This window comes from Phoxinus phoxinus (assembly GCF_949152265.1).
Source record: "Phoxinus phoxinus genome assembly, chromosome: 15".
In the NCBI taxonomy this organism is placed as follows: Eukaryota; Metazoa; Chordata; class Actinopteri; order Cypriniformes; family Leuciscidae; genus Phoxinus; species Phoxinus phoxinus.
In genome coordinates this window covers 1,304,788-1,321,842 of record NC_136890.1, presented here as the reverse complement: position 1 = coordinate 1,321,842, position 17,055 = coordinate 1,304,788, and the positions used below count along the sequence as shown (strand labels likewise).

The 17,055-nt window shown below is 39.2% G+C and overlaps 1 protein-coding gene across 1 annotated transcript in view; it reads left to right on the top strand.

The window, feature by feature from the left end:
• The window catches only part of mib2 (MIB E3 ubiquitin protein ligase 2), an 85,593-nt gene that overhangs the window by 55,007 nt on the left and 13,531 nt on the right, over nucleotides 1–17,055 (top strand). The window contains exons 11-14 of the mRNA XM_079637793.1: nucleotides 664–820; nucleotides 4,429–4,583; nucleotides 14,421–14,547; nucleotides 15,582–15,806. Coding sequence (XP_079493919.1) covers nucleotides 664–820; nucleotides 4,429–4,583; nucleotides 14,421–14,547; nucleotides 15,582–15,806 — 664 coding nt within the window. The remainder of the gene's footprint in view (nucleotides 1–663; nucleotides 821–4,428; nucleotides 4,584–14,420; nucleotides 14,548–15,581; nucleotides 15,807–17,055) is intronic.

Here is a 17,055-nt window from a genome sequence, read left to right as displayed (position 1 = left end):
GATACACACACTGGAGCTCCCATTCTCCGTCTTCATTCGTTTATTTAAATTTAATAAATTATTAGACAGAACTGTTAATCATAGAAAGTAAACGGTGTACAAAAGACTATTATAGCACCCCATGAGCTGATCAAATTATGGGCGTGACTTCTGTTAAACTGTTAACGACTAGCGAAAGGCTCGCTCTATAAATGCAATAAGCATTTTATAACGCTGGGTAAAGGAGATTACATTAGGTCTCATCACCCTACATTAAAATGACATTTAAAAATGTAAAAGCATTAAAGAATTACTACAACAGACCATGGATAACCCCCGAATATTTCCCGAATATTAGTAAATAATATATGTCTGTATTATAACATACGTTGCCTTAAATGCATAGTTCACCCAAAAAGGGAAATTCTGTCATCATTTACTCGCCCTTTTGTTGTTCCAAACCTGTATGAGTTTCTTTCTTCTGAAAAGTAGATATTTTGAAGAATGTGTGTAACCAGACAGTTGACGGCAGCCATTGACTTGCATAGTATTTTACAGTAGAAAATTTTTTTTTTTTGAGGGATGTTTTATTGTATGCTTGGTCTAGTTGATCTCATTCAGTGTTATCCTATAAGTCATCAGTGTGTCTCTGACGTGTGTGTGTGTGTGTGTGTGTGTTTGCAGGAATCAGGCAGAGATTGCGCGTTTGCTGCTCAGTAAAGGAGCCGGTGTGAACCTGCTGAATAACTCCATGTGTACGGCGCTGCACATCGCTGTTAATAAAGGCTTCACGGATGTGGTGAGAGTGTTGACGGAGCACTCGGCCGACGTCAACCTTCAGGTCAGACCTACTAACCGCCTCACGTCAACATTAAAGGGCTCATCGGATGCAAAATTCACTTTATATGGTGTTTGCATATAAATGTGTCTCTGCAGTGTGTGGACACAACCCCCATACAATGAAAAAAATCCATCTCTCCTCAAAAAGCTAAACACTGGAATTTTCAACAATTGGATTTTCTGAGCAATAAGATGTCAAACATATCGAGATAAAGTCGAAACAATTTCGAGAATAAAGTCGAAACATATCGAGATTAAAGTCGAAACATATCGAGATTAAAGTCGAAACAATTTCGAGAATAAAGTCTAAACATTTCGAGATTAAAGTCTAAACATATCGAGATTAAAGTCGAAACATTTCGAGATTAAAGTCTAAACATATCGAGATTAAAGTCGAAACATATCGAGATTAAAGTCGAAACATTTCGAGAATAAAGTCGAAACATTTCGAGAATAAAGTAACATTTCGAGATTAAAGTCGAAACATATCGAGATTAAAGTCGAACATATCGAGATTAAAGTCGAAACAATTTCGAAAATAAAGTCGAAACATTTCGAGAATAAAGTCGAAACATTTCGAGAATAAAGTCGAAACATTTCGAGAATAAAGTCGAAACATTTCGAGAATAAAGTCGAAACATTTCGAGAATAAAGTCGAAACATTTCGAGAATAAAGTCGAAACATTTCGAGAATAAAGTCGAAACATTTCGAGAATAAAGTCGAAACATTTCGAGAATAAAGTCGAAACATTTCGAGAATAAAGTCGAAACATTTCGAGAATAAAGTCGAAACATTTCGAGATGAAAGTCGAAACATTTCGAGATGAAAGTCGAAACATTTCGAGATGAAAGTCGAAACATTTCGAGATGAAAGTCGAAACATTTCGAGATGAAAGTCGAAACATTTCGAGATGAAAGTCGAAACATTTCGAGATGAAAGTCGAAACATTTCGAGATGAAAGTCGAAACATTTCGAGATGAAAGTCGAAACATTTCGAGATGAAAGTCGAAACATTTCGAGATGAAAGTCGAAACATTTCGAGATGAAAGTCGAAACATTTCGAGATGAAAGTCGAAACATTTCGAGATGAAAGTCGAAACATTTCGAGATGAAAGTCGAAACATTTCGAGATGAAAGTCGAAACATTTCGAGATGAAAGTCGAAACATTTCGAGATGAAAGTCGAAACATTTCGAGATGAAAGTCGAAACATTTCGAGATGAAAGTCGAAACATTTCGAGATGAAAGTCGAAACATTTCGAGATGAAAGTCGAAACATTTCGAGATGAAAGTCGAAACATTTCGAGATGAAAGTCGAAACATTTCGAGATGAAAGTCGAAACATTTCGAGATGAAAGTCGAAACATTTCGAGATGAAAGTCGAAACATTTCGAGATGAAAGTCGAAACATTTCGAGATGAAAGTCGAAACATTTCGAGATGAAAGTCGAAACATTTCGAGATGAAAGTCGAAACATTTCGAGATGAAAGTCGAAACATTTCGAGATGAAAGTCGAAACATTTCGAGATGAAAGTCGAAACATTTCGAGATGAAAGTCGAAACATTTCGAGATGAAAGTCGAAACATTTCGAGATGAAAGTCGAAACATTTCGAGATGAAAGTCGAAACATTTCGAGATGAAAGTCGAAACATTTCGAGATGAAAGTCGAAACATTTCGAGATGAAAGTCGAAACATTTCGAGATGAAAGTCGAAACATTTCGAGATGAAAGTCGAAACATTTCGTGCAGATTAAGGGCCGGTAATGTTGTAAACGTGCAGATTAAGGGCCGGTAATGTTGTAAACGTGCAGATTAAGGGCCGGTAATGTTGTAAACGAGCAGATTAAGGGCCGGTAATGTTGTAAACGTGCAGATTAAGGGCCGGTAATGTTGTAAACGAGCAGATTAAGGGACGGTAATGTTGTAAACGTGCAGATTAAGGGCCGGTAATGTTGTAAACGAGCAGATTAAGGGCCGGTAATGTTGTAAACATGCAGATTAAGGGCCGGTAATGTTGTAAACGAGCAGATTAAGGGACGGTAATGTTGTAAACGAGCAGATTAAGGGACGGTAATGTTGTAAACGAGCAGATTAAGGGCCGGTAATGTAAACGTGCAGATTAAGGGACGGCAATGTTGTAAACGTGCAGATTAAGGGACGGTAATGTTGTAAACGTGCAGATTAAGGGCCGGTAATGTTGTAAACGAGCAGATTAAGGGCCGGTAATGTTGTAAACATGCAGATTAAGGGCCGGTAATGTTGTAAACGAGCAGATTAAGGGACGGTAATGTTGTAAACGAGCAGATTAAGGGACGGTAATGTTGTAAACGAGCAGATTAAGGGCCGGTAATGTAAACGTGCAGATTAAGGGCCGGCAATGTTGTAAACGTGCAGATTAAGGGCCGGCAATGTTGTAAACGAGCAGATTAAGGGCCGGCAATGTTGTAAACGCGCAGATTAAGGGCCGGCAATGTTGTAAACGCGCAGATTAAGGGCCGGCAATGTTGTAAACGCGCAGATTAAGGGCCGGCAATGTTGTAAACGCGCAGATTAAGGGCCGGCAATGTTGTAAACGAGCAGATTAAGGGCCGGCAATGTTGTAAACGCGCAGATTAAGGGCCGGCAATGTTGTAAACGCGCAGATTAAGGGCCGGCAATGTTGTAAACGCGCAGATTAAGGGCCGGCAATGTTGTAAACGCGCAGATTAAGGGCCGGCAATGTTGTAAACGAGCAGATTAAGGGCCGGCAAATGTTGTAAATTAAGGGCCGGCAATGTTGTAAACGTGCAGATTAAGGGCCGGCAATGTTGTAAACGCGCAGATTAAGGGCAGGCAATGTTGTAAACGCGCAGATTAAGGGCCGGTAATGTTGTAAACGCGCAGATTAAGGGCCGGCAATGTTGTAAACGCGCAGATTAAGGGCCGGCAATGTTGTAAACGAGCAGATTAAGGGCCGGCAATGTTGTAAACGAGCAGATTAAGGGCCGGCAATGTTGTAAACGAGCAGATTAAGGGCCGGCAATGTTGTAAACGTGCAGATTAAGGGCCGGCAATGTTGTAAACGTGCAGATTAAGGGCCGGCAATGTTGTAAACGCGCAGATTAAGGGCCGGCAATGTTGTATACGCGCAGATTAAGGGCCGGCAATGTTGTAAACGCGCAGATTAAGGGCCGGCAATGTTGTAAACGCGCAGATTAAGGGCCGGCAATGTTGTAAACGCGCAGATTAAGGGCCGGCAATGTTGTAAACGCGCAGATTAAGGGCCGGCAATGTTGTAAACGAGCAGATTAAGGGCCGGTAATGTTGTAAACGCGCAGATTAAGGGCCGGTAATGTTGTAAACGAGCAGATTAAGGGCCGGTAATGTTGTAAACGAGCAGATTAAGGGCCGGTAATGTTGTAAACGAGCAGATTAAGGGCCGGCAATGTTGTAAACGAGCAGATTAAGGGCCGGCAATGTTGTAAACGCGCAGATTAAGGGCCGGTAATGTTGTAAACGAGCAGATTAAGGGCCGGTAATGTTGTAAACGAGCAGATTAAGGGCCGGTAATGTTGTAAACGTGATATGATATGTCCCCTTTGAGTGATTTTTTTTCTGTTCTGTTTCAGGATTCATATGGAGATACACCCTTACATGACGCCATTGCTAAAGACTTCAGAAGCATCATTGAGATTCTGACTGTGGTGCCCAACATCGATTTCACGCAGCAGAACAACCGCGGGTTTAACCTTCTGCACCACGCGGCTCTGAAGGGCAACAAGCTGTGAGTGTCCATCTTCTTCTGTCCTAGAGTAGTTCCTCCTTTAGTACACATCACTGTGGAATCATAATTGGTCAGCCACTTTCTGTTTGTCAGATATTTTTGCGTAATAACACTAAACTGTGTATTTGACAGAATTTTCCTGCATAATTGTGCTAGTTACATCTCTCTCAAATGTGCTTATTCTTCTCGCATGATGACTTAATTTAATCAATATTTAAAGAGGACCTATGATGCTTTTTGATGTTCTTTTTTCTTTAAGTTAAGTCAAATCACCTTTATTTATATAGGGCTTTATACAATACAGATTGTTTCAATGCAGTTTTACAGTGATAACAGGAAAATCATGATTCATTGATGCAAACAGAGTTCTTTTCGGCTGTACAGCAAAAAATAATGTCATTGTTCAACTGACGTCAGTTCAGTGTTGATTCAGTTCTGTTGTAAAGAACATCAGTTAATAAATTAGTTCTTTATAGTTCCTCTATAAAGCAGTCCTGCAGGGATGCCATCATCCAGGTGAATTCAGTTCTCATCCAATAGTGTCAGTACAGTCTGATCAGTAATATTGTTGAATATAAAGTGTCCCCAACTAAGCAAGCCAGAGGCGACAGTGGCAGAGACAAAAACCTTGGATGAAACCAGGCTCAGTCGGGGAGCCAGTTCTCCTCTGGCCAACGAATGGACATGGTGTCACTATGATTCAGACTGCATCACAAGTCAGAATTCAGATCAGGATCGGAAGCGTTCAAATATTCATCCAGTTCCTTTTGCTTGAAGATCAGATCCATCATGCTGGTATGGAGCCGAAGCTGACCATAGGGTTTATGCGGAGGACCTGTCTGGTTCTTGAGGATCTGTGCCGATGGCTGTCGTGTGACGAGGCCTTCACAGGGGAGAGTCTAGTTGACACGGTCTCTTCTGACATTCAGGGCTGTGTTGTGGTCGTGTCTAGGTGCAGGTCCACCATCAGATCTGGATACGGGCCGGATTCAGCTGACTACGGTAACCTCAGGATAAACAGAGAGACTAATATTAGCGTAGATGCCATTCTTCTTGCGATGTAACAAGTACATCGGGTGTTATAGGAAGTGTTCCTGGTTCTGGTTGACCTAGCCTAATTTACGCAGATTAATAATCCTTTAAAGAATGTGAATTATAAAAACGTGATAATGTGTTATGTGTATGCCAGGTTAAAGAGATGTGTTTTTAGTCTAGATTTATACTGACAGAGTGTGTCTGCTTCTCGAACAAGGCTAGGAAGACTATTCCAGAGTTTAGGTGCTAAATAGGAAAATTATCTATTGCCTGTAGTATCAATTGGCATGAATTTTGAGATCGCAGTAGACGTGATGGACTATAATGCGTTAAGAGCTCGCTCAAATAATGGGGAGCTAAACCATTTAGTGCTTTGTAAGTTATTAGCACGATTTTAAAATGTATACGATGTCTAATCAGGAGCCAATGCAGTGTTGACAGAACGGGGCTAATATGGTCATACTTCCTGGTTCTGGTAAGAACTCGAGCTGCTGCATTTTGGACCAGCTGTAGTTTGTTTATTATGCGTGCAGGGCAACCACCCAGTAGAGCATTACAATAATCTAGCCTTGAGGTCATGAATGCATGAACTAACTGTTCCGCATTTTTCATTGAGAGCATGTCGTAATTTTGATATATTTTTGAGATGGAAGAATGCAGTTTTACAGATGCTAGAAATGTGGCTTTCAAATGAAAGATTGGTATCAAAGAGCACACCCAGGTTCCTAACCGACGACGAAGACTTGACAGAGCAGGCATCAAATGTTAGACAGTATTCTAGGTTATTACATGCAGAGGTTGAGAATGAAGTAGTAGGAAATTCCTAGATTTACTATGCATTCCGTTAATTTTGTGAATTGATATATTTTGTCAGGGTGCGAAGAAATATAGAGCTGAGTATCATCAGAGTAACAGTGAAAGCTAATGCCATGCTTCCTAATGATATCTCCTAATGGTAGCATGTACAGGGTGAACAGCAGCGGTCCTAGTACTGAGCCTTGTGGTACGCCATACTGAACTTGTGATCGATAAGACATCTCTTCATTTACTGCTACAAACTGATAACGGTCAGAGAAGTATGATTTGAACCATGAATGCATTTCAACTTATGCCAACATAATTATCAAGTCTATTCAAAAGAATGTTGTGGTCGATAGCATCAAATGCAGCACTTAGATCCAGTAACACTTATAGAAAGATACAACCACGATCGGATGATAGGAGCAAATCATTTGTAACTCTAATGAGAGCAGTCTCAGTACTATGATACGGTCTAAATTCGGACTGGAAATCCTTGGAGATAAAATTTATTTCTAAAAAAGGAACATAGTTGTGAGGATACTGCCTTTTCTAGGATTTTTTGACAGGAAAGGGAGATTTAAGATTGGTCTGTAATTAACTGGTTCTCTAGGATCAAGTTGCATTTTTTTAAATAAGAGTTTTAATAACAGCCAGCTTAAAGGTTTTTTGTACATATCATAATGACATTGATGTATTAGTAATATTAAGAAGAAGACTTTATGACTTGTTCATTTGTTGATCTATGACTAAGCTTCTTGTTCATAAGTTTAGTCGGTATAGGGTCTAAATACATGTTGTTGATTTAAGTTTAGAATATTCTTTCTCTCCCATGCAAAGAATAAATGGAATTGTTCCTCAGGGGCTCTATAGCACGATGTCTAATGTGATACTTTAGTAGACAGTTACGTGATTATAATTTTCTCTCTAATAATATAAATTTAGCAAGTAAAGGAATTCATAAAGGCATTACTGCTTTGCTGTTTGGAAACATCTGAAGTTGAAGCTTAATTTCTCGTTAATGCAAAGTAGCAACAGTGTCTAAAGTGTTGGAAAAGAGAGAGTCAATAGTTTCAATAGTTGCAACATCGAGTTCTTCTAAGCTATCCTGCATGCTGAGTAGTTGAAGATTATTAATAAAGCAATATTTAGTAGCAGAAGTGATAGGTTTAACATATTTGTAAAACAGAGTCAGCTTTGCAGCTTTGGCTAAATTAAGTTTACACAAGACTAGATAATGATCTGAGATCTCATCGCTCTGCTGCAGAATTTCAACGCCATCCACAGCGAATCCATGAGACAATATTAGATCTAAACTATGATTACGACAATGAGTGGGTCGTGTTGTCTAACTCCAATAGAGTTTATAATGTTGGTAAATGCCAATCCCAATGCATCTCTTTCATTAATTACATGGATATTAAAATCACCAACAATTAGTACTTTATCTGCAGCCAGTACTAACTCTGATAGAAAATCAGCAAATTCTTTGATAAAGGCCCTGGTGGCCTGTATACAGTAGCCAGCACAAATCTCAAACGTGATTTATCACTTACACTAGATAGTGTTACATTTAAGCACCAACACTTCAAAATAATTATATTTGAAACTAGACCTCGGAGTAATACTGAAGATATCACTATAGATTACAGCAACACCTCCTCCTTTGCGTTTCAGACGAGGTTCATGTTTATAAGCCTAATCTTGTGGGGTTGACTCATTTAAAGCAATGTAATCGTTTGGTTTTAGCCAGGTTTCTGTCAAACACAGCACATCTAGGTTATAATCTGTAATCATATAATTTACAATAAGTGATTTTGTAGAAAGAGATCTAATATTCAGCAAGCCAAGCTTTATTGTTTATTCATCTGTATTATATTTTTTTAATTTATTTCTTGAACATCAATTAAATGTTTACCCTTAAATGGCTTTGAGAGCTTTTTGTATTTCCTACTTCGGGGAACAGACACAGTCTCTATATGATGATATCTAGGTGAAAGAGTCTCTATATGATGATATCTAGGTGAAAGAGTCTCTATATGATGATATCTAGGTGAAAGAGTCTCTATATGATGATATCTAGGTGAAAGAGGCTCTATATGATGATATCTAGGTGAAAGAGTCTCTATATGATGATACCTAGGTGAAAGAGGCTCTATATGATGATACCTAGGTGAAAGAGGCTCTATATGATGATATCTAGGTGAAAGAGTCTCTATATGATGATATCTAGGTGAAAGAGTCTCTATATGATGATATCTAGGTGAAAGAGTCTCTATATGATGATATCTAGGTGAAAGAGGCTCTATATGATGATATCTAGGTGAAAGAGTCTCTATATGATGATATCTAGGTGAAAGAGTCTCTATATGATGATATCTAGGTGAAAGAGTCTCTATATGATGATACCTAGGTGAAAGAGTCTCTATATGATGATATCTAGGTGAAAGAGTCTCTATATGATGATATCTAGGTGAAAGAGGCTCTATATGATGATACCTAGGTGAAAGAGTCTCTATATGATGATATCTAGGTGAAAGAGGCTCTATATGATGATATCTAGGGGGAAAGAGGCTCTATATGATGATATCTAGGTGAAAGAGGCTCTATATGATGATATCTAGGTGAAAGAGGCTCTATATGATGATATCTAGGGGGAAAGAGGCTCTATATGATGATATCTAGGTGAAAGAGGCTCTATATGATGATATCTAGGTGAAAGAGACTCTATATGATGATATCTAGGTGAAAGAGTCTCTATGTGATGATATCTAGGTGAAAGAGGCTCTATGTGATGATATCTAGGTGAAAGAGTCTCTATATGATGATATCTAGGGGAAAGAGTCTCTATATGATGATATCTAGGGGAAAGAGTCTCTATATGATGATATCTAGGGGAAAGAGTCTATATGATGATATCTAGGTGAAAGAGGCTCTATATGATGATATCTAGGTGAAAGAGTCTCTATATGATGATATCTAGGTGAAAGAGGCTCTATATGATGATACCTAGGTGAAAGAGGCTCTATATGATGGGATTTATCTGACCTTGGTGACGTGAGGCCGCTAGCAGACGGTCGGTTAAGCCAGTCTGTCTGCTTCCTGACCTGAGCCCCAGATTGTCATGTTTGACCTCTAAGACTATGAGCCAAATGACTAGAGAGAAGAGCAGCACCATCCCAGGAGGGATGAATACCATCTTTTCTCAACAGGTCAGGTCTGCCCCAAAAACTTTTCCAATTGTCTATAAGCCCTATATTATTCTGCGGACACCACCCAGACAGCCAGCCGTTGAGTAAGGACAGTCTGCCATGTATCTCAGATTACACAATTACAGTGCCTGACATCGTACTTTAGAGTGTAATGTTGCTGTTTGAGCATGAGAAAGGTCTGCAAAGTTTACCTTTGATACTCTTGACAAATACATGGCACATGTCATCTTGAGTGAGTCAGATTGGAGATGTTTCCTAATCCAGAACATGCTCTTCCAGCCACTCTTGCTGGTAAACACACACACACGCAGGCTGTACACACTTCCTCCGGTGTGACCCAGATTCTTTCATAACAGCGACACAGTTAACCCGAGCAGCCACAGGGACACACTCCCGCGCACGCACTCATGTAGTCACACTTAACGTGATTTACACAAGTAGGGCATGTTCCTGGATCTGGAGCCTCGTTGGTCCAGGAACAACATTTCTAAGAACCAATCAGATTCAGGTTTCAGTTTAGGGTTAGAGCTAAGTCTGGGTTAAAAGCATTCTTATCAACTAGGGCTATCCAAATGTTTGGTTGGTGGAATTGAATATTTATCATAAATAATTGCATTTAACATTTAATTATCTATTTTGTTCATGCTCAGTTACATTGTAAACTTGTATCCCCCCCCCCCCCCCCTCCCAAAAAAAGATCACTCACACAAGTATGTAATATCTTCTTTTTTATTATTTAATTATTGCTTTATTGATTTTATTTAATCTTTTTTTATATATTTTTGTATTATTATTATTGTTTTGGAACCCAACCAAACTGGGAATACATTTGCACAGAAATAATAACACAAATGCAGGGCAGCTACAGGCTTTGAGTCTTTCAGGTGCGATTGGGCAAATATTCCACTTGCAGAACTGCAACAATTAGTATCCTCGATTCCCAAGCCTCTGTCCCAACTTTTTCAGAGTGTGTTGCAGTCATCAAAATAAACAAATATACAGCATATATTTACAAAATACAATTAAGTTGTTCAGTGAAAACTTTGGAAATCTTTTCTTGTTCTTTTGTCGGTTAAATAAAGGTTAAAGAGAATTAACAAATCACAGATTCTTGATTTGATAGCATTTTACAATATTCTTTCTTTTCGGTTCTGTTGCTTGTCCGTTCTCGTCTTAGTTTAGAAGTGTTGTGTTCTTTAGTAGTTCCTAAAGATTCTCCTGTGTACTTTGTATTTCATGAATTAAAGAGATTTGGTTACACTTTATTTCGATAGACCACTTTAGACATTCTACTAATTATAAGTAACTTTGCAACTACATGTCAACTAACTCTCATTAGAGTATTAGTAGCCTGTTAGGGTTAGGGTTCGGGTTAGGAGGATAAGTTGACTTGTAGTAGCCAAGTTCCTTATAGTCAGTAGAATATCTATTGGGGGAGCATCAAAATAAAGAGTTAGCAGATATTAAGCACTAATACTCTAATGACAGTTAGTTGACATGTAGTCTCAGCCTCAGACGTCACGCCCACAGAACGCTGGCTAAACGTCTGATGCGTACGGTACACTTAACTGGAAACACTTCAGGAATGTCGAAGTCGTAATCTGATTGGTTGAATTTTATCGGATTTCCGGGGGGCGCGAGTGTCGCGTTTATTTTCGGTCCGCCGGGAAACAAAGCGCAGACGTGTGATTGCGGAAGAAAAACTGTTGTGTTTACATGAGTGACAATGAGCATTTATCAAGATCAGCTAAACGTAGAAAGTATGCGAGGTTCACGGCATAGACTCTTTAAGAGATGTCCAGGAGTTTTGTTTGAGGCACTTAGTGGAGACTTGTTGCACGCCGGTCTGTTGTTGTGGGGACATTTCCACGCCCCCAAACGTGACGCTGAACGAAACGAACTGTAATTGGTTGTTTGACATGTCGGTCAAACGGCCTTATGGGCGGGTCTTGGCCAAAGAAAGCTGCTATGAATTCCAGACCTTCAGCCGTCAGTCTGAAGGTCTGGCTACGCGAGACTAGTTGACATATAGTTGCAGAGTTACTGATAGTTAGTAGAATGTCTAAAGTGGACTATCGAAATAAAGTGTTGCCAGACATTTTCCCATTCGTGTTGGATTGCACAGGTCAAATATTGAATTTTAAATCCTGATAAATTTCTTGTTGTATTAAAGTGGCTTAAGGATGTATTATCTGCGCATTACTGAAGGATTGTAAATATGATGATTGTTTCCAGCAGGTTTCATCCAACATTGGTTGGATTATTTGTGATTATTAGCAATATCTGACTGGAAGTCTTGGCCACATTTTGCGCAATGTATCATTGGACATAGGAATATTATGGATTATTAAATAATTTAGCTTCACCAACACGTTATGAACTAAGTCTTGCATTTTGATCAGATGTGTTTAACACGGTTCTCTGGCTGGTCTCATGTGATTGATTGAGTCATTAAGCACATTTTTGTATAACGTGTTCAATTTGCGAGCCAAATTTAAGGCACAGTATGAGAGAATCTTCTCTTCTTTTGAGGTTATACAAATGCAGTTGATTGTATTAATTTAGTACATTATGAGTGATGTTACCGTTTCATTAATGCCTTGTGTCCGTGATGGACTGATCTGTGTTCAGAGAAGAATATAAACACACTGGGGCTTCAGGATCCTCTTCTTCCACGCTGAGATCGCTCTGACGGTTGTTGTGTGTGTCGCGTCGAGTGTTGGCGGTATATTAGCATATATGTATATTAGCACGACCCCGAGAGACTGGACTCAGTCATCATCTTTACTCTTTATTCCCCTGTGCTTTTACAGCTCTTCTTTGATCTTACTGTAAAGTGTTCTGTACTCTTCTTAGTCTTCCACCTTTTTCATTTTGGCAGTAATACACTGAACAAAATTATAAACGCAACACTTGTTTTTGCCCCTATTTTTCATGAGCTGAACTCAAGGATATAAGACTTTTTCTATGTACACAAAAGACAGATTTGTGAACAATATTTGAGAGAAATATGCCTTTTGTGTACATTGTGGCCAATTTTGTTCAGTGTATTTATGGATTAATTGTTATTTTATGCGTTTTTTTAGTAAAGCAAAAGGCATTTTAGTGTTTAATGCTCAGTTATGTTGGACATTTAGAAGATTACTTTAACTCTTTATTGATTAATTGTTTTAAAATCATTATGATTCATTTCTTCGTTGTTCTTAGTGAGTGATCAGTTGCAATAAAGCTAATTTTTTTGCACACACAAACTGGAAATAAAATCAACACGTTGTCTCCTGGACCACAACTTTATAATAATCATTACCTGTTTTTTGTTGTTGTTGTTGTTTAAAAAAAAAAAGCTAGTACTTGAACAAAAAGTATTTGTTTTGTTAGGAATCAAGGTCAGTAAGAGCAGATTGGTGACATCGCAGCCAATTAGACTGACTGACAACTGGGAGCAGATGTGCACACACACACACACACACACACACACACACACACACACAAACACACACAGGAGGAGCTGAGTTTAGTTTTTTTGACCTTCCAAACACCCTCTATTGAGTACATGACGCTAAACTGTATAATCGACTGTTGTCTTTGGCTAGATTCCCTACGTAACTGTTCTAGCTTCATGTCACATTCTGCTCTACTTCTCTTATAATCACATCAGGTTACATTTCAGTGGTCCACTTTAGACATTCTGCTTACGTACAAGTAATGTTGCAAAACGTCAACTAGCTCTCATTAGAGTATTAGTAGATTATTAGGTTAGTGTTAGTAGAATAAGCTGACGTAGTTGCAAAGTTAATTATAATCAGTAGAATGTCTAAAGTGACCATAGAAATCATTTACATTCAGATCAATCGTTCATGTTTGTGTATTTAATTATTTAAAATGAGTAGCCATGTAATATACAGCCAGCCAGTCAGCCACTTTACAATAATGGTCCCATCAGTTAACATTAGTTAATCCATTCACTAACAATAAGCAATATACAGTCAAACCAAGATTTATTCAGAAAACTTCAACATTTCTCACATTATCAGTTTATTCGCTATAGTTTATAAAATGGTGATAAAATATGAGCAGAACTCAGTTGATATTTGACAGGTTTTGTCCATCCTTCTGTTAGACTGTCTCACACACACACACACACATGAATTATGTTGAATATCTGTCAGCTGGTAAATTTAACTACACAATTAGATTTAACTGATTTAACCAGTTTAGCTCAACCAGTGACCAAGCAATGCTTCATTGTGTTCAGTGTGTGTGTAAAAGAGCATTAGCAATTACAGACAAATCACTGTATGAAAAATTATTGGGTATAATATCTCACAGTTTACTTTATTTTGCTCTCCTCAGTTACATAAATGAACTATAGTGTCCTGCACACACTAGTAAAAAAATATCAAAAATGTATATCTGGTGTCTGAATAATTTTTGGTTTGACTGCATTTGTTTCCGTGTTTATTAATCTTTATTAACATTAGTTAATAACAAATACAGCTGTTCATTGTTAGTTCAGGTGATTTCAATAATATTAACTTTTGATTTTAATCACGCATTAGTAAATTTTGAAATTGACATTAAATAATATTAATAAATGCTTTAGAAATATTGTTCAATGTTAGTTCATGTTTACTGATATTACCTAAACCCGGACAGACTGATAGAAGATCCTGATCCGGTGTTTCTGGTGTCTGAAAACAGATTTAAAAGTAAAATGTGGCGTCTAAGCTTCTATGAGTGATAGTAGTGCTGGATTCTGACCGTGTGTGTGTGTGTGTGTGTGTTCCTCCAGCGCGACGGAGATGATCTTGGCTCGAGCGCGACAGCTGGCTGATGTGAAGAAGGATGATGGATTCTCCGCTCTTCATCTCTCCGCTCTGAACAACCACCGTGATGTGGCCGAGATCCTCCTCAAAGAGGTGTGAGAGATTACGCTGTTCCTCATTCACAAGTTTAATGAGGGATAGTTCACCCAAAACTATAGTTAGCTAGCCCATGATTTACTCGCACTCAAGTCATCATAGGTGTATATGACATTCTTCTTTCAGACGAACACAATCAGTTATGACAATCAAACACAATGTCCTGGCTCTTCCAAGCTTTATAATGGCCGTTTCTGTTTTGAAGTCCATAAAAGTGCATCTGTCCATCATAAAAGTGCATCTGTCCATCATAAAAGTGCAACTATCCATCATAAAAGTGCATCTATCCATCATAAAAGTGCATCTGTCCATCATAAAAGTGCATCTATCCATCATAAAAGTGCATCTGTCCATCATAAAAGTGCATCTGTCCATCATAAAAGTGCATCTGTCCATCATAAAAGTGCATCTATCCATCATAAAAGTGCATCTGTCCATCATAAAAGTGCATCTGTCCATCATAAAAGTGCATCTATCCATCATAAAAGTGCATCTATCCATCATAAAAGTGCATCTATCCATCATAAAAGTGCATCTGTCCATCATAAAAGTGCATCTGTCCATCATAAAAGTGCAACTATCCATCATAAAAGTGCAACTATCCATCATAAAAGTGCATCTGTCCATCATAAAAGTGCATCTGTCCATCATAAAAGTGCATCTGTCCATCATAAAAGTGCATCTGTCCATCATAAAAGTGCATCTGTCCATCATAAAAGTGAATCTTTCCATCATAAAAGTGCATCTGTCCATCATAAAAGTGCATCTATCCATCATAAAAGTGCATCTATCCATCATAAAAGAGCATCTGTCCATCATAAAAGTGCATCTATCCATCATAAAAGTGCATCTATCCATCATAAAAGAGCATCTGTCCATCATAAAAGTGCATCTGTCCATCATAAAAGTGCAACTATCCATCATAAAAGTGCATCTATCCATCACAAAAGTGCATCTGTCCATCATAAAAGTGCATCTGTCCATCATAAAAGTGCATCTGTCCATCATAAAAGTGACTCTTTTGTTTGAAGGGTCGCTGTGACATCAACATCCGCAACAACCGTAACCAGACGGCGCTGCAGCTGTGTGTGACTCAGGGTCACATGGCCCTGGTGGCTCTGCTGGTGACGGAGGGCGCAGACGTGAACGCGGAGGACGAGGACGGGGACACGGCGATGCACACGGCTCTGAGCCGACAGCAGCTGAGCGCAGTCATGAGCAGTGCGGAGGGGGAGGGGGCCGCGCTGTACAGCAGGGTAAGATGAGCCGCTCACAGGCACCACACCTCAGGCCTCGTACACACTAATACGTTTTCATCAGAAAACGCATATTTTTCTCTGGTTTGGCCTTCCGTCTACACATTTTTTTTATTAGTGAAAACACTCTCCAAAGTACTGGTTTCGTGTTGTAGTGTGGAATAGGGCTGCGCGATTAATCGCAATTTACATGTAATCGCACTTAAACAGATTTGGCTTAGGCTGCAATTATGTTTATGTGCAGCTTGTCAGTGAAGCACGGCTCAGTAAACGCCACTTCATCTGAAAGCACTGCGATTTTGAGGCGCTTATAGCAAACACACACCAAACATCTTTCCAAACATGAGAAGCTTTTATGAACCTCTTGTCCAACAAAAGACAACATTTAATGACATGCTTTCACTCCAAACTCACTTCATAACGAGAGTTGAGCTCCTCCTTCTGTGAGATGATGCGCTTCTTACCCAGAATAAGGCAGTCGTGTGTTTATTAGTCGTATTTAATCAAAGCGCTTCGATCTTTGTTAGAAACGCATCTTTTTCTCTGTTTTGGCCTTCCGTCTACACTGAGGCTACGTCTACATTAATCCGGAGACATTTGAAAACGCCGTTTTCGTTTAAACACGCTCTCCGTCCACACTAGCGTTTCAGGCGTTTCGCGTGTGGATGAAAAACGCCTGAAAACACTAAATTCACCTCACTAAAGCTCACTGAGATGATACAGACGGAAACATAAATAATAAAGTTATCACGCAATTCTTCTGACAGGATCATTTTATTTAGCAAAATATCTCCATTCACTGCTCGTCCAGGTCGCTCTCGCTCACCATTATATGTTTTATGGCCCTGATGTGTCCGTAGAGATTAAGAAATCATGTTCATTTCAAATACTTGTATCACTGACAACAGTAGTCCGGCCAGGATATTGTCATGTAAAAGTGAGGTCGCAGCCCTCGACTGATGTTGATGTTGTCATGTTGAGTTTTGGCCTGAAGCGCCGCCCTCCACCTATCGACCAATCACGAAGTCAGTAGTGTTTCGGCATCCCTGTTGCCAGCTCTGCTCTAGTCTTGCCACTGGAAGCTCCTTGTAGCAGCCGACGTTCCTCTGGATCCTGCACCTATCTGGCAACCTCGAGTCAGGGGGAGGGGGAGGCGATACACCGCTCTACAGTCATTTGAAAGTGATTGCAGTACCAGTTTTGGCCACAATCTTACATACGGTTCCTTTAAATACCTCCGTTTTGACAG